General features: G+C 48.6%; 1 protein-coding gene and 1 long non-coding RNA gene across 5 annotated transcripts in view; one reads left to right on the top strand and one right to left on the bottom strand.

The window, feature by feature from the left end:
- Nucleotides 1–27,694, top strand: part of F13A1 (coagulation factor XIII A chain) — a 215,955-nt gene that overhangs the window by 122,770 nt on the left and 65,491 nt on the right. The window contains exon 11 of the mRNA XM_068236848.1: nucleotides 5,368–5,521. Coding sequence (XP_068092949.1) covers nucleotides 5,368–5,521 — 154 coding nt within the window. The remainder of the gene's footprint in view (nucleotides 1–5,367; nucleotides 5,522–27,694) is intronic.
- Nucleotides 1–27,694, bottom strand: part of LOC137518684 (uncharacterized) — a 95,880-nt gene that overhangs the window by 29,682 nt on the left and 38,504 nt on the right. The window lies entirely within an intron of this gene.

The following is a 27,694-nucleotide window of genomic DNA, read 5'->3' as shown; positions in this document are numbered from 1 at the left end:
CTGGGTTAGCGATGCCGGATGAGGTAGAGCTTGGAGAGGTGGTGGAGGAGAAGCAGCCAGAGAGGTTGCTGTTGTCATTGACTCGCAGGGAAGCAGGTCCGGCAATTTGCGGCGTTGGCAACACCTGTGCCATAGCGAGTGAGGAGTCGCTGCCAGGCTCCACAAGGTTCTCCCAGTGTGCCGTAAGGGAGATGTACCAACCCTGGCCAAACGCACTCGTCCAGATGTCAGTGGTGAGGTGAACCTTGCAGGCAACGGCATTTTTCAGGCTTTGGGTGATTTTGCTGACCACGTGATCATGTAATGCTAGCACTGGACAAAGTGGACGGTCAGTGCAGCAGCACAGAAGGACCATGGCAACTCACTGATAGTACCACAGTTTGATAGTACTGCCCAAAAATTATATGCATCCGTGGACCCGGGCAGTGGGAACGCAGATTTTAGTACCTAAACACACAATACAACATGTTTTCCGAGGTCTGTGGCACATACAGATCGTCCCGATCATCATCATCATCATCATAGAACTCTTCTCCTGACCCCCCCACCACCTCTGCCACCCCAACATCCCCAGACACAGACCCCTCATCGTCCTTAACATTAACTTGGGATGCTGGCCTGAGCCCAACCTCCTCCTCCACATCAGGCCCCAACATCTCCTCAATGGCAGCCCTGAATAATCACCCTGGCACCGGTCCGAGGGACACAATGCTCTCGTCCGGGGAGGGCTGCTGCTGATCACTGGCTGCTGGAGTGGATGTTATAACTTGCGTGGGGCGTTGGCTGTTGCTGTTGTTGGGAGTGCTGCTCACAGTGGAGGTCTGTGATGAACTCATGGTGGGCTCATATGTGTGCAGTGGAGTACAGCTCATCAGAACAAGCTCTGCGCACCTGGTGGTACGCAAGTGATCCCACTTGGCGGCACTGAAAGTGTTTTTTTAATAAACAATACTCAGCAAAAGTCACAGAACATATTTGTGGATTGGTGGTACACAATTGATCCCACTTGGCGGCACTGAAGGTGCTTTTTTAACCTCCTTGGCGGTAACCCCGTGTGTGACACGGGGTAAGCCGCCGGAGGGTGCCGCTCAGGCCCTGCTGGGCCGATTTACATCATTTTTTTTTTTGCTGGACGCAGCTAGCACTTTGCTAGCTGCGCCAGCACCCCGATCGCCGCCGCCGCGCGCCCGATCGCCGCTATCCGGTGCGGCACACGGCCCCCCCCCCAGACCCCGAGCGCTGCCTGGCCAATCAGTGCTGGGGCCCTGTGGCTGGCCTGGACAAGTTCGATCCACGTGGCCGAGCATCCATCATGAACACTGAGGTGTTCGGATGGTGTTCGCCGCGAACTTGAACGCAACAAAATGTGCAGAATCCCGAACAGTGGCGAACACTGTTCGATCAACACTAGTGAGTGCACGAAGTGTCACTGTGCCTGTCTGTGTGTGACAGGTGCACATTGTAATACCCATCACTGCATATACAGGGAGTGCAGAATTATTAGGCAAATGAGTATTTTGACCACATCATCCTCTTTATGCATGTTGTCTTACTCCAAGCTATATAGGCTAGAAAGCCTACTACCAATTAAGCATATTAGGTGATGTGCATCTCTGTAATGAGAAGGGGTGTGGTCTAATGACATCAACACCCTATATCAGGTGTGCATAATTATTAGGCAACTTCCTTTCCTTTGGCAAAATGGGTCAAAAGAAGGACTTGACAGACAGGGTCAGAAAAGTCAAAAGTAGTGAGATATCTTGCAAAGGGATGCAGCACTCTTAAAATTGCAAAGCTTCTGAAGCGTGATCATCGAATAATCAAGCGTTTCATTCAAAATAGTCAACAGGGTCGCAAGAAGCGTGTGGAAAAGCCAAGGCGCAAAATAACTGCCCATGAACTGAGAAAAGTCAAGCGTGCAGCTGCCAAGATGCCACTTGCCACCAGTTTGGCCATATTTCAGAGCTGCAACATCACTGGAGTGCCCAAAAGCACAAGGTGTGCAATACTCAGAGACATGGCCAAGGTAAGAAAGGCTGAAAGACGACCACCACTGAACAAGACACACAAGCTGAAACGTCAAGACTGGGCCAAGAAATATGACTGATTTTTCTAAGGTTTTATGGACTGATGAAATGAGAGTGAGTCTTGATGGGCCAGATGGATGGGCCCGTGGCTGGATTAGTAAAGGGCAGAGAGCTCAAGTCCGACTCAGACGCCAGCAAGGTGGAGGTGGAGTACTGGTTTGGGCTGGTATCATCAAAGATGAGCTTGTGGGGCCTTTTCGGGTTGAGGATGGAGTCAAGCTCAACTCCCAGTCCTACTGCCAGTTTCTGGAAGACACCTTCTTCAAGCAGTGGTACAGGAAGAAGTCTGCATCCTTCAAGAAAAACATGATTTTCATGCAGGACAATGCTCCATCACACGCGTCCAAGTACTCCACAGTGTGGCTGGCAAGAAAGGGTATAAAATAAGAAAAACTAATGACATGGCCTCCTTGTTCACCTGATCTGAACCCCATTGAGAACCTGTGGTCCATCATAAAATGTGAGATTTACAAGGAGGGAAAACAGTACACCTCTCTGAACAGTGTCTGGGAGGCTGTGGTTGCTGCTGCACGCAATGTTGATGGTGAACAGATCAAAACACTGACAGAATCCATGGATGGCAGGCTTTTGAGTGTCCTTGCAAAGAAAGGTGGCTATATTGGTCACTGATTTGTTTTTGTTTTGTTTTTGAATGTCAGTAATGTATATTTGTGAATGTTGAGATGTTATATTGGTTTCACTGGTAAAAATAAATAATTGAAATGGGTATATATTTGTTTTTTGTTTAGTTGCCTAATAATTATGCACAGTAATAGTCACCTGCACACACAGATATCCCCCTAAAATAGCTAAAACTAAAAACAAACTAAAAACTACTTTCAAAAATATTCAGCTTTGATATTATGAGTTTTTTGGGTTCATTGAGAACATGGTTGTTGTTCAATAATAAAATTATTCCTCAAAAATACAACTTGCCTAATAATTCTGCACTCCCTGTACCTACCTGTTGTTCACAGTGCACCCACCTACCTACGTGAGTGCACGCAGTGTGATATACCACTCCGTGCATACCTGTTAACTGCACCTGTGTGACTGACTGCACGTTGTATTAGTCAATTCTGTGCATACCTTTCACTTCATCCCCCCAATATGGACAAAACAAAAGACAGAGGCAGGCCACCTGGCAGGTCTGTTCGAGGTCGCGCTGTCGTGCTTTTGTGTGGCCCTTGACCAAAATACAGTGTTCAGAAGAAGGCACGTGCCATCAACCCCCAATATTGTCAGGACGTAGTTGACTATTTAACACAGAACAGCTCATCTTCCTCAGCTTCTGCACGGAAGTGTGACATATCTTCCTCCTGCTGCTCTGATTCTGGCACCCCACTGAACACTTAGTTGGCCGCCACCACCAAAGTGCCACCACTCCAGGGCTCAGAGGTGTGGACATTTTTTTGTGTGTCTGCCTCAGATAAGAGCAATGCCATCTGTACTCTCTGCCACCGAAAATTGAGCCGTAGAAAGACCAAGACCCGCATAGGGACAACTACCTTATGAAGGCACATGATTACAAAGCACAAACTGCAATGGGATGACCACCTGAGGAAAAGCAGCACACAAAAGCAAAGCCACACACCACAGTGGAAGATACCAGGCCGCAATTTTTTCTCAAAAAAGGCGATACCTAAACTGTACCGTGATGTTGAAAGGCAAGTGGTGACATCTCTGGCACACAGCGTTGGGTCAAGGGTCAATCTGACCACAGATGCCTGGTCTGCAAAGCATGCTCAGGCCTCCCCGAAGACTAAGTCAGTCCCCACACACAGCATCTCTGCCTGCACGCCATGTGACTGCCTGCCCCAAGACTAAGTCGCTCCCCACACAGCATCTCTGCCCGCAGGCCGGTTGACTGCCTTCTCCGCCACCACCAACAGGGTCCAGGACTCCAGGTGGATGACCGCCGACTATATGAGTGTCTCGGGAGGGGGGCATTCACACCCACGATAATAAGTTTGTTGCTTTATTGTGGACAGACTAAATTTGATCAGCTGGACAGTCACTGTTGTTCTATCATAGAGCTACCACAGCCCGGCGACCATATGGGCTTGAAAACCGCCACGTCCTGCACTCTCGCCATGGTGCGCACCAGTCCAGCACGACCGTCACAACATAAACAGCTGTTTGCGGTGCGTTACACAGTGAGTATGGAATGTCACACTCCCTGTTGGTGTATACACATGCAAGATGTTTTAAAGCACTTTAGGCCTGCAATTTACCATTCAATGTGATTTCTGCCCTTAAAACGCTGCTTTGCGGCAAATCCAGATTTTTCCCCGGGAATTTTGGCGTGTATCCCACTCATCCATGCAAAAACTCAGATGTTAGACCCCTTGAAACAACTTTTCCATCACTTTTCTGGCCAGCATAAGTGCTTCTAGTTTTCAAAGTTCGCCTCCCCATTGAAGTCTATTGCAGTTTGCGAAAGTGTGCGCAAACTGAACTTTTGCGGAAGTTCGTGAACCCGGTTCGCGAATCGAAAATCGGAGGTGCGGGCCATCTCTACATTCAAAATGCCCGAGCTCTGTTGTTTGTGGATCATCCATTTGTCATTCCCTGAAGCCGTTGTTTGTGCTTTGGAGTTTCAAAGGAGATCTGAATGATACGTCGTTCATTGTTCAATTTTAACAACTTTTTCTTCCTGTATGTGAGAAGTTTAAGGTTTATTCCTGTAGAGATCCTTGGGTTTAAGTGCTTAAAGAGAACCCGAGGTGTGTTTAAAGAATGTTATCTGCATACAGAGGCTGGATCTGCCTATACAGCCCAGCCTCTGTTGCTATCCCAAACCCCACTAAGGTCCCCCTGCACTCTGCAATCCCTCATAAATCACAGCCGTGCTGGGAGGCTGTGTTTACATTTGTAGTGTCAGTCTCAGCTGCTCCCCCGCCTCCTGCATAGCTCTGGTCCCTGCCCCTGTCCCTTCCCCCCAATCAGCAGGGAAGGAAGGGATGCAGGAGGGGACCGGAGTTCTGCAGGAGGCGGGGAGAGCAGCAGACTGATACTATAGAGATAAACACAGCCAGCTCTGACAAGCTGTTTGTCAGCAGCGTGGCTGTGATTTATGAGGGATTGTAGAGTGCAGGGGGACCTTAGGAGGGTTTGGGATAGCAACAGAGGCTGTGCTGTATAGGCAGATCCATCTTCTGTATGCAGATAATATTCTTCAAACCCACCTCGGGTTCTCTTTAAACTGTATTTCAGCTCAAACTAAAATGGTGAACTGGAATATTTTGGATTAATTACACATTTCAATTCTTTATTACAGGTAAACAGTGATGTTGTTTATTCCAAGGCGTTGAAAGATGGTTCTAAGGTGGTAGAATATGTTGACAAAACTCACGTAGGACAGAAAATATTAACTAAAGAAATAGGAGGCAATGGAGCTCAAGAACTAACTGACCAATACAAGTTTCCTGAAGGTAATTTAGTATTCTATACATTAAATGTACTTAAATATGGTTCAAATGTGCAGGTACTTCCATTACTATTTTTCATTCTGCTTTTAAAATACAGACAAAATACTGACATGTGACTAACAATGCTAATACAAAGAACTGACTGATTACCAGTCCCATGTTCCATATGTAGGTGGTGAAGCTCTGAAAAAAGCTACACAAATTCTACACAATAGTAGCAGTAGGGTATTGTACCGTGTTAGCCATCAGTAAAAGCAAGAAGTTTTAAATCAGGATGATACCATTTATTGGCTAACTGAAAAGAATAAGAATAAGCAAGCTTTGGGCCTTGCAGCCTTCGTCAGGCTTAACCCCCCTGGCGGTAAGCCCGACCTGAGCACGGGCTGTGATTTACAAGTGCAGAGCGGTATGCCCGTGCTCAGGTCGGGCAGTCTAAAAATAGCTTCTGCACTCCTCCTGGGTCCCGCGCGCGATCGGCGCTGCACAGCGGGACCCAGGCTGCTCTCTCCCGGCCGCCGGAGTCCCCATTACCTCTTTGATCTTCCGGGGACCCGGCGGCAAATCCTCTGTCTGCAGCGGCGATGCGGCGTGACGTCGGGGGGCGGCGTGACGTCATCGGGGAGGAAGGGATAGTTTAAAAAAAAAATGAAACAATTTTCATTGGCCACATGGGGATGGAGGGAGGGAGGGAGGGAGACAGAGAGGGAAAATGAAAAGAGCTTCCTGATTGGCCATGGCAGGGAGGCATACAAATATTATAAATTATGTGATTGGGCACATGGGGAGGGAGGAAGAAAAACTAAATAAATTATGTGATTGGCTGGAGAGGAAAAAAAAAAATAATAAACAGATTGTCTGATTGGCTGCTAGCTGCATTGAATTGAATACAAGTAAGTAGTGGTGCTCAAATACCCCTTTTCAAAATTCGAGTTAGGTCGAATTCGAATAGTAAATTATTCGAGATCAGTCGAATATTCGAGTCGAATAATTTTTACTATTCGATTCGACCTCGGAATTCGAGCTCACTATTCGAGTCGGTATTCGAGCTCATTATTCGAGCTGACTATTCGAAATGGCCTTAAATAGCTTCCAACACTTGTTTTGAGGGTGAATGATGCAAGAAACCTCTTTTTTTCCAAGTAACAACAGCAAGTGATTATGTGGGGATGTTCCTTTAAAAAAAAAAAGTTGAAAAGAGAAGTTGTGTCCAGAAATTTGTTCAGTACTGTATATACTTCTTCTTCTTCTTCTTTATCTTCTATATCTTCTTCTTCTTCTTCTTCTATATCTTCTTCTTCTATATCTTCTTCTTCTATATCTTCTTCTATATCTTCTTCTTCTTTTATATTGTCTTCTTCTTCTTCTTCTTCATCTTCTTCATCATCATCTTCTTCTTCTTCATCTTCATCTTCTTCATCTTCTTCTTCATCTTCTTCTTCATCTTCTTCATCTTCTTCTTCATCTTCTTCATCTTCTTCTTCTTCTTCTTCTACATCTACTTCATCTTCAACTTCTTCATCTTCTTCTTCTTCTTCATCTTCTTCATCATCTTCATCTTCTTCATCTTCTTCATCTTCTTCATCTTCTTCTTCATCATCATCTTCATCTTCTTCTTCATCTTCTTCTTCTTCATCATCTTCATCTTCTTCTTCTTCATCTTCTTCATCTTCTTCATCTTCATCTTCTTCATCTTCTTCTTCTTCTTCATCTTCTTCATCTTCTTCTTCATCTTCTTCTTCTTCTTCATCATCTTCTTCTTCATCATCTTCTTCATCTTCATCTTCTTCATCTTCTTCATCTTCTTCTTCTTCATCTTCTTCATCTTCTTCTTCATCTTCTTCTTCTTCATCATCTTCTTCTTCATCATCTTCTTCTTCTTCATCTTCTTCTTCTTCATCTTCTTTTTCTTCATCTTCTTCATCTTCTTCTTCATCTTCTTCTTCATCTTCTTCTTCATCTTCTTCATCTTCTTCATCTTCTTCATCTTCTTCTTCATCTTCTTCATCTTCTTCATCTTCATCTTCTTCATCTTCTTCTTCTTCTTCGTCTTCATCTTCTTCATCTTCTTCTTCATCTTCTTCTTCTTCTTCTTCATCTTCTTCATCTTCATCTTCTTCATCTTCTTCATCTTCTTCTTCTTCATCATCTTCATCTTCTTCTTCATCTTCTTCTTCTTCATCATCTTCATCTTCTTCTTCTTCATCTTCTTCTTCATCATCTTCATCTTCTTCTTCTTCATCTTCTTCTTCTTCATCTTCTTCTTCTTCATCTTCTTCATCTTCATCTTCTTCATCTTCTTCATCTTCTTCTTCTTCATCTTCTTCTTCTTCATCTTCATCTTCTTCTTCTTCTTCTTCTTCATCTTCTTCTTCTTCTTCTTCATCTTCTTCTTCTTCATCTTCTTCATCTTCTTCTATATCGTCTTCTTCTTCACTTATTTCTCTTTTCAAATTTTTTTTTTTAAAGAAATGCAGCTATTTTTGAGCGTAACAAATAGCTGGTGGCGCACGCATGTTGGAAGCGCCATTGTATGTGCTCCCTGGCAGTGGAAACACACAGACAGCAGGAGGTAAATTCAGCAGCAGGAGGAGGAGGATGAGTGTGTGGCAGCAGGCAGTCAATGAGGCAGGCAGCGTGACATAATAGCCCTGGTACCTAGCGGTGATACCAGGGCTGTAAATAAACACAGCAGGCAGGAGGTCCCAGACAGCGGTCGTGCAGCCCACATTGTGTCCAATACACAACTGGGACAACACAGTTTTCAACCCGGGCACCTCAGAAAAATTAAACCTTTTTTTTTTTTTTTTTATGGTTTTGTAGTTTTGGTTTTACAACCAATTACACAGATATAGCTATTTTTTGACGTAATAGCTGGTGGCAGAGTGGCAGCAGAAGGTAAATCTGTGTACCCTGGCGTTGGGAAACACAGACAGACAGACAGCAGCAGCAGCAGCAGGAGGAATGGAGGAGTAATGTGAGCAGCTATTGTTTGACGTAATAGCTGGTGGCAGAGTGGCAGCAGAAGGTAAATCTGTGTACCCTGGCGTTGGGAAACACAGACAGACAGCAGCATCAGCAGGAGGAATGGAGGAGTAGTGTGAGTGTGGCAGCAGGCAGGCAGCGTGACATAATAGCCCTGGTACCTAGCGGTGATACCAGGGCTGTAAATAAACACAGCAGGCAGGAGGTCCCAGACAGCGGTCGTGCAGCCCACATTGTGTCCAATACACAACTGGGACAACACAGTTTTCAACCCGGGCACCTCAGAAAAATTAAACCTTTTTTTTTTTTTTTTTTTTATGGTTTTGTAGTTTTGGTTTTACAACCAATTACACAGATATAGCTATTTTTTGACGTAATAGCTGGTGGCAGAGTGGCAGCAGAAGGTAAATCTGTGTACCCTGGCGTTGGGAAACACAGACAGACAGACAGCAGCAGCAGCAGCAGCAGCAGGAGGAATGGAGGAGTAATGTGAGCAGCTATTGTTTGACGTAATAGCTGGTGGCAGAGTGGCAGCAGAAGGTAAATCTGTGTACCCTGGCGTTGGGAAACACAGACAGACAGCAGCAGCAGGAGGAATGGAGGAGTAGTGTGAGTGTGGCAGCAGGCAGGCAGCATGACATAATAGCCCTGGTACCTAGCGGTGATACCAGGCCGTAAATGAACACAACAGGAGGTCCCAGACAGCGGTCGTGCAGCCCACATCGTGTCCAATACACAACTGGGACAACACAGTTTTCAACCCGGGCACCTCAGAAAAATTAAACCTTTTTTTTTTTAATGGTTTTTTGGTTTTGTTTGTAAAACAAATTACACAGATATATAGCTATTGTTTGACGTAATAGCTGGTGGCAGAGTGGCAGCAGAAGGTAAATCTGTGTACCCTGGCAGTGGGAAACACAGACAGACAGCAGAAGGGCAGTACACAGCAGCCCACTGTAGGTGTAAAATGTGTGGCTGCAGGCGACGTAATAGTCAAAGTGAACCAGGCTGGCTTAGTGAGCAGGAGCCAGGAGGTGGTAAAGGGTGGTAAGGCACATTAACGATGGTTCTTAGCCAGTTCATGTCCCCCTCTCGCCGACAACAGGGGCCAGGAACTCGCCTTCCACCCACGCCTGGTTCATCTTGAGAAACGTCAGTCTGTCCACAGACTTGTGAGACAGACGTGAGCGTTTCTCGGTGACCACACCACCAGCTGCACTGAAGCAGCGCTCGGACAGCACGCTGGAAGGGGGGCAGGACAGCACTTCCAGGGCGTACTGCGCCAGCTCGCTCCAGATCTCCAGGCGCTTGACCCAATACTCCATGGGATCAACAGGGGCATCGCTGTCAAGCCCGCTGTAGGACCCCATGTAGTCAGCCACCATGCGGGTCAGGCGCTGGCTGTGACCGGTGGAGGATGCTGCTGCATGCACCTCCTCTCTAGTCACTGCTGCCGGAGCCTCTACAGTCCTGTAGAGCTCGTGGCTGAGAGACAGCAGGTCTGTGGGGCGCTTGCTGCTGGATGCAGGCACCTGCTGCTGCCTCTGTGCTGGCTGCTGGACAGTGGGGGTGGAAGGCTGGGGGAAGGCTTCCTCCAAGCGCTCAACAAGGGCCTGCTGCAAGCTCCTTATTTGTTGCACTGGGTCTCCTCCTGCAGGCGGCAGGAACTGGCTCAACTTCCTCTTGAGGCGTGGGTCCAACATCATGCTGATCCAGATGTCCTCCCTCTGCTTCATCTGGATCACCCTGGGGTCTCTGCGCAGGCACGTCAGCATGTGCGCTGCCATTGGGAAGAGGCGGGCCACGTCTGCTGGCACATCGACGGCAGTGCTGCTGTCCTCATCCTCCTCCTCTGCCTCGTCAGCCTTATCCTCTCTCCACCCCCGCACCAACTCAGCTGCACTGTGCTGATCCCCCTCATCAGCAGCAAGGTCAGGGACCTCCACCAAGTCCTCCTCCTCCTCCCCCTCAGAGGTGGACTGTGCAGCTGCTTGCCGCTCCTGCTGGTCCAAGGCTGCCGCTCCCTGTTCCAGCAAAGCATCGAGGGCCCTGTTCAGCAGACAAACCAGGGGCACCCACTCGCAGACCATAGCATGGTCCCTGCTCACCATGTTAGTGGCCTGCAGAAAGGGAGCCAGCACTAAGCACACCTGCTGCATGTGCCTCCAGTCATCATCGGGGACGATGGACGGGATGTTGCTGGTCTTGTCCCTTCTCTGAGCGGCGGAAACAGTGGCCAGGGCAAGGTACTGTTTGACAGCGCGCTTCTGTTCAACCAGACGCTCCAACATCGCCAGGGTGGAGTTCCAGTGAGTCGGAACGTCAAGGATCAGCCGATGGCGTGGCAGATCCAGCTCCTTTTGCACGTCTTCCAGGCTCGCACAGGCTGCAGCCGAGCGCCGGAAGTGACGCACAACGTTCCTTGCCATTTCCAGCAGTTCGCCCATCCCCTGGTAGGTGCGCAAGAACTTCTGCACCACCAGGTTCAGCACGTGGGCAAGACAGGGGATGTGGGTCAGGTTTCCCCTGTCTATTGCGGCAACCAGATTGGCCCCATTGTCGGCCACCACCTCTCCGACTCTGAGGCCTCTGGGGGTCAGCCAAATCCTCTCCTGCTCCTGGAGTTTGGCCAACACATGGGTTGCCGTCAGCTTGGTCTTCCCAAGGCTGACCAAGTGCAGCAGCGCTTGGCAGTGGCGGGCCTTCACGCTGCTGCTGAGGCGGGGGGTTTGGCCAGGTGTGCCGGAGGATGGCAGAGGATCGGAGAAACCTGCTGCAGTTCCCCTGACCCTGCGGGGTGGCACCACCCACTGTGTTGCTGCTGCTGCTGTGCCCGCTGCTGCTCTCCCATCCTCACCCCCTTCCACCAAGCTGACCCAGTGGACAGTGAAGGACAGGTAGCGGCCTGTCCCGAAGCGGCTGCTCCAGGAGTCCATGGTGACGTGGACCCTTTCACCAACCGCGTGCTCCAGCCCTCGCTCCACATTGGCCATCACAAAGCGGTGCAGTGCAGAAATGGCCTTGCGGGAGAAAAAGTGTCTGCTGGGGAGCTGCCAGTCTGGGGCTGCGCAAGCAAGCAGCGCACGAATGTCGCTCCCCTCCTGCACGAGCGTGTACGGCAGGAGTTGGGAGCACATGGCCCGTGCCAGCAAGCCGTTCAGCTGCCGCACGCGACGGCTGCTGGGAGGCAGAGCCCTAACCACCCCCTGGAAGGACTCGTTTAAAAAGCTCTGGCGTGGCCTTTTGCTGGCACGGGAATCAGCAGACACAGCGGAGGAGGCCACTGAGGACTGGCTGCCAGAACAGGCCTCAGTGTCGGCGGCAGGAGTTGCAGAGGGGGGAGGAGCAGTGCGTTTCCGCACTCCTGCTGGTGCTGCTGGAGGAGCAGGAGGGCGGGTGGCTGCTGTTGCTGCTGCTGCTGAAGGCTGTGCAGTGATGGGTGTGGTGCCACTGCCAGCACCAGATGCCTTCAGCCTCTGGAACTCCTGATGCTGGTGGAAATGTTTCGCAGCGAGGTGGTTGATGAGTGAGCTGGTGCAGAACTTTAAGGGGTCTGCACCTCTGCTCAACTTCCGCTGACAGTGGTTGCAAGTGGCGTACTTGCTGTACACTGTGGGCATGGTGAAAAAGCGCCAGATTGGTGACAGAAACATCCCCCTACGGCATGGAAGCGCTGCTGCCTGTCTCCCTGTGGTGGTTTGGGGGGGGGGCTTGGGGGGCTTGGGTGCGGCTGGTGGTGGTACTGGCAGATGCTGCTGCTGCTGCTGCTGAGCCTGAGACACCAGCAGGCTGTGGGACCTGCCTACTGCTGCTGCCAATGCTTGCAATGATGCGCCTCCTTGCAAGGCCCACAAGAGCATCCTCCTCCTCCTCCTCAGAGCTGCTGAGGACGACATCCCCTGGAGGTGGTGGCACCCAGTCTCTGTCTGTCACCGGGTCATCAACATCCTCCCCCTCCTGAAACATGTCCTGCTGGGATGAGGACCCCCCAAACTCCTCTCCTGATGCATGGATGGGCTGCTTGACTGTCGCCACAGTCTTGCTGTCCAATCCCTCATCCCCCAAAGTGCCCATCAGCATCTCCTCCTCAAGATCGCCAACAACAGCAGACAATTTACTCATGATGCCTGGGGTCAAAAGACTGCTGAATGACAGGTCGGCGAGTGACGGTGAACTGGCCTCCTCCCCAGACCCTGCTGGGCGGCTGCTGCGAACAGGGGTGGTGGTGGTGGTGGTGAGGGTGGAGGCCTCAGATGCAGAGCTGATGGCGGGCTGCTCATCCTCCGTCATGAGTTGCACCACAGTGTCTGCATGCTTTTCCTCAATGGGACGTTTCCGACCCGGCTGGAGGAAAATCGGAGCAGGTGCTACACGCTGCTGCTGCTGTGTCTCTGCAGCGTGAGTTGCAGATGCTCCTGCTGGGCGGCACCCAAGGCGTCCACGGCCAGTGGCTATGGGAGGAATGTTAGCCACTGACGCTGCTGCTGCTGCTGCGGAACTGTGCATGGTGGCGCGCCCGCGGCTTGCCACAATGCTGCTCCCTCTCCTCCTGATTCCCTTGCTGCCCTTCCCCTTGCCCAAACCGCGCTGGCTGCCACTTCCAGACATCTTCGATGTTTTGGGCGTATAGACAAAAGTTTTTTAAAAGGGCGGGTGAAAAGTGGGGTACTTTAATGGAGTGGGTTGGTGGGTGAGGTGACTGAGTGAGTGTCCCTAGTACAGTAAGTAAGTAGTAACAGTCAGGAAGTACAACTAGCAGTTACAACTTACAATAATCAGTAGTAATCACAAGTAAATTTAGTGTGTGTACACTACAGACAGTGAGTGCACGCACGCGCAAACACGCGCAGGAGCTAGCCTATGAACAGTGACTGAGTGAGTGTCCCTAGTACAGTAAGTAAGTAAGTAGTAACAGTCAGTAAGTACAACTAACTAATTACAATAATCAATCAGTTATCAGAAGGAAATAGAGTGTGTGTAGTGTGTACACAGACAGTGAGTGCACACACGCAGGAGCTAGTAGCCTATGAACAGTGACTGAGTGTCCTAGACTCCTAGTACAGTAAGTAGTAACAGTAAGTACAACTAACTAATTACAATAATCAATCAGTTATCAGAAGGAAATAGAGTGTGTGTAGTGTGTACACAGACAGTGAGTGCACACACGCAGGAGCTAGTAGCCTATGAACAGTGACTGAGTGTCCTAGACTCCTAGTACAGTAAGTAGTAACAGTAAGTACAACTAACTAATTACAATAATCAATCAGTTATCAGAAGGAAATAGAGTGTGTGTAGTGTGTACACAGACAGTGAGTGCACACACGCAGGAGCTAGTAGCCTATGAACAGTGACTGAGTGTCCTAGACTCCTAGTACAGTAAGTAGTAACAGTAAGTACAACTAACTAATTACAATAATCAATCAGTTATCAGAAGGAAATAGAGTGTGTGTAGTGTGTACACAGACAGTGAGTGCACACACGCAGGAGCTAGTAGCCTATGAACAGTGACTGAGTGTCCTAGACTCCTAGTACAGTAAGTAGTAACAGTAAGTACAACTAACTAATTACAATATTCAATTACAATAATCAATCAGTTATCAGAACTTGGAAATAGAGTGTGTGTAGTGTGTACACAGACAGTGAGTGCACACACGCAGGAGCAGCTAGTAGCCTATGAACAGTGACAGTGAGTGTCCTAGTACAGTTACAGTATATAACTACAATACTAATACAATCAGTAGTAAAGGACAGCAGAAATACTGGTATAGAATAGAGAGAAATAAACAGAGGACAGGAGGACAGCTGCCCACACAGGCAGGCCCTGAGGCCTAAAGCTGTAAGCCTGCAGCAGCTGGCCTGTCTCTATGTAACACAAAAGCTACTAACTAAAATACAATGTCTAACTAACTAACAACAATATAGGTGTGTATAGGAGGTGTATGTGAGCAAAAACGCTAGGTAAATGACCACAATAAAGCTCTTGCTAAGCCAAAGCACAAAGGAGCAACTCTCTCTCTATGCAAGTCTCAGGCAAGGACGGAGAAACGTAACATGGCGGCCGCTATTTATAGGGTAGGGGCTGGCCAGGGTCCCCCTCTGTGATTGGCTGCCGTCAGAGGGCCTGGGAGCCCTCTGATTGGCTCTAAGGACATCAATCTGGGCTATGACGCTATTCGAGCTCGGTACCGAGCTCGAATAGCGCCGTTTGCTCGAATAGCTCGAATAGTGAATGGGCTATTCGAGTGTACGCGAATAGCCCATTCGAATACTGAGCTCGAATAGCTGAAAAAGAGCTCGAATATTCGAGCTACTCGAATATTCGAGCTCTGCTGAGCACCACTGCAAGTAAGTTTGTATTCAATTCAATGTTGCCATTTGCTCCCTGGAGACCGTGGCTGCTGGCTGTTTGATCTCTGTGATCTGTGAGTAGCTGATTGCTGATTTGGATACCTGTTAACGATTTTTACCTGGACTTTGACTATTCTTTCTGCCTTCTCCCTGTATTGATTGATTTTACCATTGCCGATTTTTGCCTGAACTTTGACGACTCTCTGCCTGCCGTTTACGCCGACCTCTGCCTGCCTGTCATTTATGATGGCATCCTCTACCAGAAGGCGTCTCACTGCGGAATCGCTGGCGGAGGTGGAGGACAGCGATCTGCAGTCACTGGCGGACTCAAGCGACAGCGACGCACCTGGGGACCTCTCATCTGACTCAGGTAGCGAAAGCGACAGCGACATCGGTTCCATTACTACTGAGGTCAGTGATGTCCGGGTGTGGTGCCCCATTGACCTGTCTCAGGCTCCGCCACCGCCTCCACGGTTCCCTTTTACTGGGGAGCCTGGCTTGAAGAAGGAGTGTGAACATAACCCACTGGCCTACCTGCAGCTCTTCTTTGATGGCGCGGTTATCGAGAAAATAGTGGAGGAGACTAACCGCTATGCCTCCCAGCAGCTGGCTGCTCCACGACGCCCCTTTTCAAGGACCAGGACCTGGGAGCCAGTCCCTAAACAGGACCTGTGGATTTTCTTGGGCCTTATCATTCTGCAGGGGGTGGTGGGGAAGCCCCTGCAGAAGTGGTATTGGACCACAAACAGAATTATAGCCACCCCTTTTTTTGGTACTGTGATGAGCGAGTACCGTTTTTCGCTCATCATGAAGTTCCTCCATTTTGCGGACAATGACGCCTTTGAGGAGTCCACTCACCCTGCTCCAAAACTCAAAAAGATTTGGGAAGTTTATGAGATGGTGGTGAACAACTTCCGCACAACCTATATTCCAGAGAGGGACATATCGGTGGACGAGAGCCTGATGGCATACAAAGGGAGGCTGAGTTGGCTCCAATACATTGCTTCCAAGCGGGCCCGCTTTGGGATCAAGTCCTACACCCTCTGTGAGTTATCAACAGGGTACATATGGAACACTGTGCTGTACACCGGCAAGGGAACCAAATTCAGTCCCCGGTTCAGCGAGTATGGAGTGGCGACCTCTTCAGTGCTGTCACTTGTGGAACCACTACTGGACAAGGGCTACTGCGTCACCACTGACAACTTCTATAGCTCCCCGGAACTTTTTGAGTTGCTGATAAAGCATCGAACTGATGCCTACGGAACCGTTAGGCCGAACCGGCGGGAGATGCCGACAGCTTTTGCAAAGCAGAAGTTGAAACCTGGGGACATAACTGCTTGGCAGAAAGGAAAGATGCTGGCACTCCGCTGGCGAGATAAAAAAGATGTATCTCTCCTCTCCACAGTCCACGATACCTCCACTGTCCCCACCCGAACTAGAGGAGGAAAAGAGGTTGAGAAACCGCAAGTCGTGATGGACTATAACCTGACGATGGGTGGAGTGGACAGAGCGGACCAGGCGGTAACCTTCTACCCCGCAGTCCGCAAACAACAAAAAAAATATTGCAAAAAAATATTCCGTCACCTCCTGGAGCAGAGTCTCTGGAATAGTTACATTCTGTTCAAGCAGCGCAGTGAAAGGCCCTTTACACATGCGGACTACATATGGAGGATGTGTGAGTGCATCTGTTTGAAATATCAGACTGCAGCAGATGTCAGAACGGGGCGCCGGGCCTCCTATATAGTTAACCCGGAGCTACTCACTGGTCGCCACTTCCCGGAATACATACCCCCCACTCCCAAAAAATCCACACCGTGTCGGACATGTGTGGTTTGCTGCTCCAAGACCGACGACAAGGGCAAAAAAGTCAGGAAGGAGTCGCGGATTTACTGCCCTGACTTTAATGTTGGACTCTGTGCAGTTCCCTGCTTTAAATTATATCATACACGAGAGGTGTACTAGATATACATGTACATAGTGTATACAAACCTGCTGCCTTGTACAGTTTTACTAATTTTTTCAGATTATTGATAAATTCAATTATTTCATCAAATTTGTGTTCTAGTCTTTTATTTATATGCATAATGTGTACCAAGCCTTTATTCTGACATATTTTGGTGAGTTCACACTTTAGAATTGGGAGGTTCAAAATTCTTGAAAAACAATGTACCGCTTTTGACTCATAATTCCAGACAGCAATGTACCGCCAGGGAGGTTAAAACAGGATGTACGACGAAGACTGCAAGGCCAAAAGCTTGCTTATTCTTGTTCTTTTTAGTTAGCCAATAAATGGTATCATCCTGATTTAAAACTTCTTGCTAAATTCTACACAAGGTGTGCTAAAACTAGATGTGCTACTTCTACTTGTGCCAATTTTCAGAACTACACCAGGCAAAAAATTGTGTCACTGGGAGGAAGGTATCTCTAAAGAAGACCACTGTGATTCTGTTGATGGTCGCTCAGTGGCTTGCACTGAAATTATTCATTTTATATTCTGTGAATGTGAGGGGGCTCGACCTACTAGTGCCTTTTCCCTTTGTCTGAGATCAAATGGTGGTTTATGCAGTGACCCACAGACATGAGATTGTTAAGATCCAAATGAATTATAGCTAAAATCTAAATTTGTATACTTATAATGTACTTTTTATTAACTTTTTCTTCAAAATGAGAGTGATTGTGATTTAGTGCTAGGTATGTTATAATTCGGCAATTGCATAAGTACAAATCATGGTGAACTCCAGTGAAACCCCACCACCACCTCCACCCACAGCAAGTGCAACCACCATAACCCCTCTTGCTCCAATTAAAAGTGCTGTCACTACTTCTCAATGAAAGTGCTGCCCCTCTTCTCCTCCTCCTACCCCAATAAATGTAGTCACCAGGGATGTGACTGGGATCCCTGAAAGGTCCAAGACACCTCTGCGCACTGGAGAAGGTTGTTGTGTATGCAGCAGCAAGCAAGTAGGAGTGGTCATTAGTGATGATGGCACCAACTGTTCGTAGGTTGAACAGAGTCATGGTTGATTGTGGGTGGGGCAAATAATGCATGTCATCCTAATAGCTGTGTGTAACGATCAGTGTGGCAAACAGACGCCTGATTATTGTGTGATCTGCAGAATCACCAATAATGCAAGTATAGTTAACAAGGTAATAGTAAGTGTGCAGTGCTTGGTGCAACAACGACTGCCTAACGCGGATAGGTGTCGGCGGGTCGTTAGAGGTATAGCATGGAAACGGCCGCTCGATTGAGCGGCCTTTCCATGCCAGTTCACGGACGCTGTCTCCGTGAACAGCCGGAGAGCCGCCGATCGCGGCTCGCCAGCGAAATGTAAACACGCAGGGAAGAAATCCCCGCTGTTTATATCATATGGCACTGCTGCGCAGCAGCGCCGTGACGTAGATCGGCGATCCCCGGCCTCTGATTGGCCTGGGATCGCTGGCATATGATAGGCTGAAGCCTATCCTTCAATGCGCAGGACGGATATCCGTCCTGCGCAGCCCATGGAGGGAGAGGGAGGGACGGGAAGGCAGGGAGCGCCGAAAATGCTGCGGAGGGGGGCTTTGAAGAGCCCCCCCGCAGATCACAAACAGCCGGCGGCGATCAGACCCCCCCAGCAGGACATCCCCCTAGTGGGGAAAAAAGGGGGGAAATCTGATCGCCAAGGCTCAATCCTGATCGGTGCTGCGGGCTGGAGAGCCCACGCAGCACCGATCACTGCAGAAAGCCCTGGTCCTTAAGTGGTTAATACTGATTGGTTTTAGCAGAACCACACCAGAGGAGCTGGTGGGTACTATCAGTAATGAACCTCACCAGTGACAAGGGCTCACTGGTGAGTAGAGTGGTCAGACAGATCGGTTCAGCAATAGACAGGAGGATACAGTACAAAATCTGCAAGCAGAAGGTTAGAGGTATTTCAGGCAGAGTCAGCAACAGGATCAGATGGGCAAAAGTACAGAATCTTATAGCGTAAGAGTAGTCAGAAGAGAGCCAGAGTCATACACAGAATATCAAGCAATAATCACAGTAGTAATAATAATTCCTAGTCTTGTGTGAAATCCCTGGTTTCCTCCCAGATCAAAGCACACCGGAACTAATCTAAGGTCTGAGTGCTCACACGAAGCATTCGCAACAGCAGACAGTTTGCAAATGATTCTCGGAGGCTTAAGAAGCGGAGGAGACCCCTCGGCCACGCCCACGCCCATCAGCCAATCAGAGCTGCCGAGAGTCTCCTCTGACGTCAGCCGACCAGCCGGTCAGCTGACTGGTCAGCTGACACTCCTCCTCCCTGCTAAAGGTCCTGTCTGTGCGCGCGCGCGACAAAGCTACCCTATGAGCCACTGACAATCCCCTCGGCGTGCTAGATGCCGGAGGGGCAGGAGAAACGCCCGACAGGGAACCTGAAGCAGCTACGGGGGCATCCTGACTGCCCTCAGCTGCATCTGCACGGAATGTTACACTGTGTAACTAGAAATCAGTGGGCCCCTCTGCAAAACTGTCAATGAATCCCCCTATTCTGGAAGAAAATAGACACTATCTACTGTTCAACAGTTAAATGAAATTCGAATACATGTGATACTGCACTCACCACCTTTTTCAACTCCCCCAGTTCACAGACTGTCAAAAAGAGTTCTGCTGAAAATGTAGAACTGGAAACAGTTGTGAATTTGGCAAATAAGCTTTACTCCACAATCCTTTGGTGGCGTAGTCCAGCTGCTAAAGTAAAACTTAGGGAAAACAGCAGAGAGACTCACATGGTGTGCATCACATAAACAACAGACCCTTGTGCTCAACACATGCTGTAAAGAGTGTCTGTCACCAAGACAGAGACTGCGACAGCCTACTATCAACCAGGTCCGTTTCTTCGCACACGCGGGCCGGGCAACTGTCCTGGGCACAGACCTGCAAGTGTAAGAAGGGTGGCACAGGCAGAAGGACATAACCGCTAGGCGGTAGGGAGCTGGTGAAGCACGGTGCAGCCGAACAGAAAGACGAACACCAGCGCGATCACCTTCCTTGACTCCTCTTGGGCGTCCTGCCGCTGCCTCGGATGACACCTGATGTCCTGTAGCAGTATTGCAGGCTTAGGCTGTCCTGCGCGGCGCCCATGGAGGAGTCGGGTTGCTGGGGCTATCTTTGCTTGTGTGTTCCCCCTGCTTCCTCCTGGATGAGCGCCTTGTCACTAGCAATTAGGCAGGCTAGCTCTACTTGTGACCTGTGGTCCCTCTCTCCTCCCGATGTGGCCTCTGTCAGGGAAGAAGAGGGGGGGGGGGGGGGTCAGGGGCTCTCTGCCCTGGACTATCCAGACTCCCTGAGTAGTGAGGGGAGCATGCACTGACTGGGCAGGGGATCTGGCTGAGGGGTCAGGGCTAGTGTTGGGCGAACAGTGTTCGCCACTGTTCGGGTTCTGCAGAACATCACCCTGTTCGGGTGATGTTCGGGTTCGGCCGAACACCTGATGGTGTTCGGCCAAACTGTTCGGCCATATGGCCGAACTAAGAGCGCATGGCCGAACGTTACCCGGAAGTTTCGGCTAGCGCTGTGATTGGCCGAACGGGTCACGTGTAGTGTTGGGCGAACATCTAGATGTTCGGGTTCGGGCCGAACATGGCCGAACTCCGAACATAATGGAAGTCAATGGGGACCCGAACTTTCGTGCTTTGTAAAGCCTCCTTATATGCTACATACCCCAAATTTACAGGGTATGTGCACCTTGGGAGTGGGTACAAGAGGAAAAAAAATTTAGCAAAAAGAGCTTATAGTTTTTGAGAAAATCGATTTTAAAGTTTCAAAGGGAAAACTGTCTTTTAAATGCGGGAAATGTCTGTTTTCTTTGCACAGGTAACATGCTTTTTGTCGGCATGCAGTCATAAATGTAATACATATAAGAGGTTCCAGGAAAAGGGACCGGTAACGCTAACCCAGCAGCAGCACACGTGATGGAACAGGAGGAGGGTGGCGCAGGAGGAGAAGGCCACGCTTTGAGACACAACAACCCAGGCCTTGCATGAGGACAAGAAGCGTGCGGATAGCAATTCGCATTTTGTCGCCATGCAGTCATAAATGTAATACAGATGAGAGGTTCAATAAACAGGGACCGGAAACGCTAACCCATCACAGATGTTCATTGTTCATGTTACTTGGTTGGGGTCCGGGAGTGTTGCGTAGTCGTTTCCAATCCAGGATTGATTCATTTTAATTTGAGTCAGACGGTCTGCATTTTCTGTGGAGAGGCGGATACGCCGCCGATCTGTGACGATGCCTCCGGCAGCACTGAAACAGCGTTCCGACATAACGCTGGCTGCCGGGCAAGCCAGCACCTCTATTGCGTACATTGCCAGTTTGTGCCAGGTGTCTAGCTTCGATACCCAATAGTTGAAGGGTGCAGATGGATTGTTCAACACAGCTACGCCATCTGACATGTAGTCCTTGACCATCTTCTCCAGGCGATCGGTGTTGGAGGTGGATCTGCACGCTTGCTGTTCTGTGTGCTGCTGCATGGGTGTCAGAAAATTTTCCCACTCCAAGGACACTGCCGATACCATTCCCTTTTGGGCACTAGCTGCGGCTTGTGTTGTTTGCTGCCCTCCTGGTCGTCCTGGGTTTGCGGAAGTCAGTCTGTCGGCGTACAACTGGCTAGAGGAGGGGGAGGATGTCAATCTCCTCTCTAAAGTCTCCACAAGGGCCTGCTGGTATTCTTCCATTTTGACCTGTCTGGCTCTTTCTTCAAGCAGTTTTGGAACATTGTGTTTGTACCGTGGATCCAGAAGGGTATAAACCCAGTAATTGGTGTTGTCCAGAATGCGCACAATGCGTGGGTCGCGTTCAATGCAGTCCTAGGCCGAAGAGGTCATAGCCTAGGGTCACAAAACCTGTTTATTTGGGCAATTTCAATGGTGGCAAGTCTGACGTACATAAATCGCAGCAATGGCCGTTAGCAACGTCTGAATCTCACGAAATGTCTCATGCAGGTAGAAGACATATTGTTAGACTTGGGCTCCAAAGATGGGTTCCCTACATCTCTGCAAACCAGAGTTACAGGGCTCCAAATTTGGTAAAATCCCCCATAGGCTTTCATTGGGCCTCCTATTTACAGTTCCAAAATCTCACATCTTTTCAAAGGGCAATTACTCAGCAGTGGCAAATTTTCTAGCATTGTAGGGACCCTTAGGGGGAACATGACTGGTGAGTTTCGGGCCCCTAGGCCAAAGAGGTCATAGCCTAGGGTCACAAAAACGCCACCATCACTACCATTGAAATAGCCCAAATAAACAGGTTTTTGTGACCCTAGGCTATGACCTCTTTGGCCTAGGGGCCCGAAACTCACCAGTCATGATCCCCCTAAGGGTCCCTACAATGCTAGAAAATTTGGTACTGCTGAGCCATTGCCCTTTGAAAAGATGTGAGATTTTGGAAAGTGAAATAGGGAGGCAATGAAATCCTATGGGGGATTTTACCAATTTTGGACCCCTGTAACTCTGGTTTGCAGAGATGTAGGGACCCCATCTTTGGAATCCAAGTCTAACAATATGTCTTCTACCTGCATGAGACATTTCGTGAGATTCAGACTTTGCTAACGGCCATTGCTGCGATTTATGTACGTCACCATCACTACCATTGAAATAGCCCAAATAAACAGGTTTTTGTGACCCTAGGCTATGACCTCTTCGGCCTAGGGGCCCGAAACTCACCAGTCATGTTCCCCCTAAGGGTCCCTACAATGCTAGAAAATTTGGTACTGCTGAGCCATTGCCCTTTGAAAAGATGTGAGATTTTGGAAAGTGAAATAGGGAGGCAATGAAATCCTATGGGGGATTTTACCAATTTTGGACCCCTGTAACTCTGGTTTGCAGAGATGTAGGGACCCCATCTTTGGAATCCAAGTCTAACAATATGTCTTCTACCTGCATGAGACATTTCGTGAGATTCAGACTTTGCTAACGGCCACTTCTGCGATTTATGTACGTCACCATCACTACCATTGAAATAGCCCAAATAAACAGGTTTTTGTGACCCTAGGCTATGACCTCTTCGGCCTAGGGGCCCGAAACTCACCAGTCATGTTCCCCCTAAGGGTCCCTACAATGCTAGAAAATTTGGTACTGCTGAGCCATTGCCCTTTGAAAAGATGTGAGATTTTGGAAAGTGAAATAGGGAGGCAATGAAATCCTATGGGGGATTTTACCAATTTTGGACCCCTGTAACTCTGGTTTGCAGAGATGTAGGGACCCCATCTTTGGAATCCAAGTCTAACAATATGTCTTCTACCTGCATGAGACATTTCGTGAGATTCAGACTTTGCTAACGGTCATTGCTGCGATTTATGTACGTCACCATCACTACCATTGAAATAGCCCAAATAAACAGGTTTTTGTGACCCTAGGCTATGACCTCTTCGGCCTAGGGGCCCGAAACTCACCAGTCATGTTCCCCCTAAGGGTCCCTACAATGCTAGAAAATTTGGTACTGCTGAGCCATTGCCCTTTGAAAAGATGTGAGATTTTGGAAAGTGAAATAGGGAGGCAATGAAATCCTATGGGGGATTTTACCAATTTTGGACCCCTGTAACTCTGGTTTGCAGAGATGTAGGGAACCCATCTTTGGAGCCCAAGTCTAACAATATGTCTTCTACCTGCATGAGACATTTCGTGAGATTCAGACGTTGCTAACGGCCATTGCTGCGATTTATGTACGTCAGACCCGCCACCATTGAAATTGCCCAAATAAACAGGTTTTGTGACCCTAGGCTATGACCTCTTCGGCCTAGGACTGCATTGAACGCGACCCACGCATTGTGCGCATTCTGGACAACACCAATTACTGGGTTTATACCCTTCTGGATCCACGGTACAAACACAATGTTCCAAAACTGCTTGAAGAAAGAGCCAGACAGGTCAAAATGGAAGAATACCAGCAGGCCCTTGTGGAGACTTTAGAGAGGAGATTGACATCCTCCCCCTCCTCTAGCCAGTTGTACGTTGACAGACTGACTTCCGCAAACCCAGGACGACCAGGAGGGCAGCAAACAACACAAGCCGCAGCTAGTGCCCAAAAGGGAATGGTATCGGCAGTGTCCTTGGAGTGGGAAAATTTTCTGACACCCATGCAGCAGCACACAGAACAGCAAGCGTGCAGATGCACCTCCAACACCGATCGCCTGGAGAAGATGGTCAAGGACTACATGTCAGATGGCGTAGCTGTGTTGAACAATCCATCTGCACCCTTCAACTATTGGGTATCGAAGCTAGACACCTGGCACAAACTGGCAATGTACGCAATAGAGGTGCTGGCTTGCCCGGCAGCCAGCGTTATGTCGGAACGCTGTTTCAGTGCTGCCGGAGGCATCGTCACAGATCGGCGGCGTATCCGCCTCTCCACAGAAAATGCAGACCGTCTGACTCAAATTAAAATGAATCAATCCTGGATTGGAAACGACTACGCAACACTCCCGGACCCCAACCAAGTAACATGAACAATGAACATCTGTGATGGGTTAGCGTTTCCGGTCCCTGTTTATTGAACCTCTCATCTGTATTACATTTATGACTGCATGGCGACAAAATGCAAATTGCTATCCGCACGCTTCTTGTCCTCATGCAAGGCCTGGGTTGTTGTGTCTCAAAGCGTGGCCTTCTCCTCCTGCGCCACCCTCCTCCTGTTCCATCACGTGTGCTGCTGCTGGGTTAGCGTTACCGGTCCCTTTTCCTGGAACCTCTTATATGTATTACATTTATGACTGCATGCCGACAAAAAGCATGTTACCTGTGCAAAGAAAACAGACATTTCCCGCATTTAAAAGACAGTTTTCCCTTTGAAACTTTAAAATCGATTTTCTCAAAAACTATAAGCTCTGTTTGCTAAAATTTTTTCCTCTTGTACCCACTCCCAAGGTGCACATACCCTGTAAATTTGGGGTATGTAGCATGTAAGGAGGCTTTACAAAGCACAAAAGTTCGGGTCCCCATTGACTTCCATTATGTTCGGAGTTCGGGTCGAACACCCGAACATCGCGGCCATGTTCGGCCTGTTCGGCCCGAACCCGAACATCTAGATATTCGCCCAACACTAGTCAGGGCCCAGGGGGTACTAGGGTGATGTAGTTGGCTAGGTGGTGGAGCAGTTATATTCAGCACAGGAGATTTGGGTGCAGCCGGCGCCACCATAGGCCATAATAAGAATTATGGCTATAGCAGTGCACACTGAGTACCTTCAGCGCCGTCAGAAGACGGAGCAGAAGTTACATTTTAAAACAGTATAATTCGGCCTCCAGCTATAGCTGGAAGTCAAATTATATAATTCCCCATTATCCATGTGGACCTAGAAGGGGAATAGTAATTAATGTCGCTGGGAACGTGTGCAGCAGCAGGATAAGCTATACCGCCCAAGTCTCCGGGCGCCGATTACATATGCACGCCTAGGTGGCTGCGGCATTGCCATATATATTGGGGGGGAAGGGGGCTCTTTGTCTGAGGGGGTGTTTGAGGACCTGCTAGTGCCACTTGGGGGGGGCTCTCTAGCTAAGGGAGGTTTGTTGGCCTGCCAGCACCATTGTAACCTGCACTGAGCAGGGGTCCCTTGGTGCATTTGAGTGTTAACTTAAAGTGAACCTGAGACTAGTAGCGTCTCAGGCTCCATACTAACCTGGAGCTTCCTTAAGCCACATTAAGGCTGCTCGTCCCTCGCTGTCTCCCTAGATGACTGTCACCCGCAATTGTCCTTGAAAGCCTGGCCTACACCCCGGCCAGGTGCGCTACCGCCATGCTCCTGTCCCTGGGAGCAATCAGGCGCAAATCTCTACCAGGGACGGGAGCACGCCTGGCTGGGCATGCGCGACAGAGCGTGACTCGGCCAGGCTTTTGGGGACAATTGCGGGTGACAGGAGTCAGGAGTGACAGGAGTAAGGAAACCCAAGGTGAGTATTGTACCAGAGACCCTTCTAGTTTCTGGTACGCTTTAAAGGAAACAACTGGCATTTAAAAAAAAAAAACAGATCTACTTACTTGGGGCTTCCTTCAGCCCCTGGCAGCCTATGTGTCCTTCGCCACAGCTCTGCACCCAGCCAGTGTCCCCTCCATAGCCGCCATCGACATGCTCGTGGTCATGTGGGGGGGGGGGGGGTGGGACGCAATCTTTACACTCTCACATGAGTGCAGTTTAGCCTAGAAACTGCCCTGCTTTCAGCTCCCTACTTACCCACAGCCTCCTTGTTAAACCAGCATATAAGAAAAGTATTTTTCTAAGTCCTCTCCACCTCATTATAAAGCATACTCCACATATAGTAAAAACGTATTTTAATATGCCTCTATGGCCCCACAGAATAAAACGTACATCACGGTTATATGGATTGAAATAAATGCACTATTTTCTACAATAACTACTTCTAGAATCTTAGATCATAGTTAAATGGGCATATTCCACAAATAATAATTTGGCTGCATGTTCCCCCAAACAATATAATTAGCAAGAATGTAACCCCCAAACATAATTAGTCAAATTGTTCCCTAAAACCTAATTAGGCAGTATGTCCCTGAAAACAACATTACAAGGCAGCATGGGAGTCCTGTCCCAAACAACATAATTAGGCAGAGTACTTACACACATACATACACACACACACACACACACACACACACGCACACGCACACGCACACGCACACGCACACGCACTTAGGCAGTTTGACCCAGTCATGTTCTGTAAATCATTGGTACTCAGTGGCTCTGCAGAACATATTTGGGGCACTGTGGTCTCAATATTCCCCCTTAATTAGTGATGCCTGCCCCACCTCCTCCCCATAGCATGTGTGGACACCTTTCCTCCCCATACCAAGTCCAGCTACTATTCCCCCTCTCCCACATGCCAAGTGCTGTCACCACTTTCTATCTTACCCGGCCCACCAAGAGAAAAACAGGTGCTGTCATTATTTTCCTTTGCCCACATTTCGCTGACATCAGCCTCTTACCATTGTTTTTTTTTATTGTTAGTGTAAAAGGTGAAAAATTACAGAGGCTCCAACATGACTAGTTGGCAACAACAGCAGTCAGGTTTGGAACCTAAAGCAATATCCTTAACGTGGCTGCTGAGCAGAACCCAGGCTAGCTTCATTTGAAAGGATTTTGCCTAGTTTTCTTTGATATGACATACTCAAGATTTCCACCCCTGTACACTGCCAGTATCTTACTCAATAAAGGCCACACACCTGTAAATAGCGGTAGACTTGAAGCTGATCTTTTAAGGTGGCCACTAACAATATAATTTTCTAGTTTACCAACGATTCTTTGTATGAACGATCTGAAATGATCGTTTGTAACCACTAATGGAAAAAAAATCTCCTAACCAATCTGATCAGATTAATGAAATCTGATCAGATTGGTTAGGAGATTTTTGTCCATTAGTTGTCCCAAATGATCATTTCCGATCATTTTATATAAAAAAAGCGTTCATAAATGAAGATCAGCAAATTGCATCTTTAGCGGCTACCTTCAGTCCATAAGGCAATTAAAGAAAGTGCTTAGTCCTGGGTGAGTGTCCAGGAGCCTGGTTGGCAAATTTTCTAACCCCCAATTCCCCATTTTACTATACAAAATAAGCCAGGCAGCCAGCAGGGGGTGCCAAATCTGCTATCCGCCCTAGGGCCTCATTTCACATTAATCTCTCTCTGCTTTTAGTGCCCTGTTTGGTGGGGTACCAAGTAAAAAGAGATTAGACCATCAGAAGCAGTGGTTATGTGGATCGTTTTCTTGCATTCTGTCTGAAAGTAGAACACTTTGAATAATTAAGAGGAAAAAATCTCCTTTCCTTGCGGCTCAGTTCAGTATGAAGGTTTTCTTGTATACTCTGTGCAGCTACA

Source organism: Hyperolius riggenbachi, chromosome 5, assembly GCF_040937935.1.
Source record: "Hyperolius riggenbachi isolate aHypRig1 chromosome 5, aHypRig1.pri, whole genome shotgun sequence".
In the NCBI taxonomy this organism is placed as follows: Eukaryota; Metazoa; Chordata; class Amphibia; order Anura; family Hyperoliidae; genus Hyperolius; species Hyperolius riggenbachi.
This window is presented reverse-complemented; position numbering and strand designations above follow the sequence as displayed.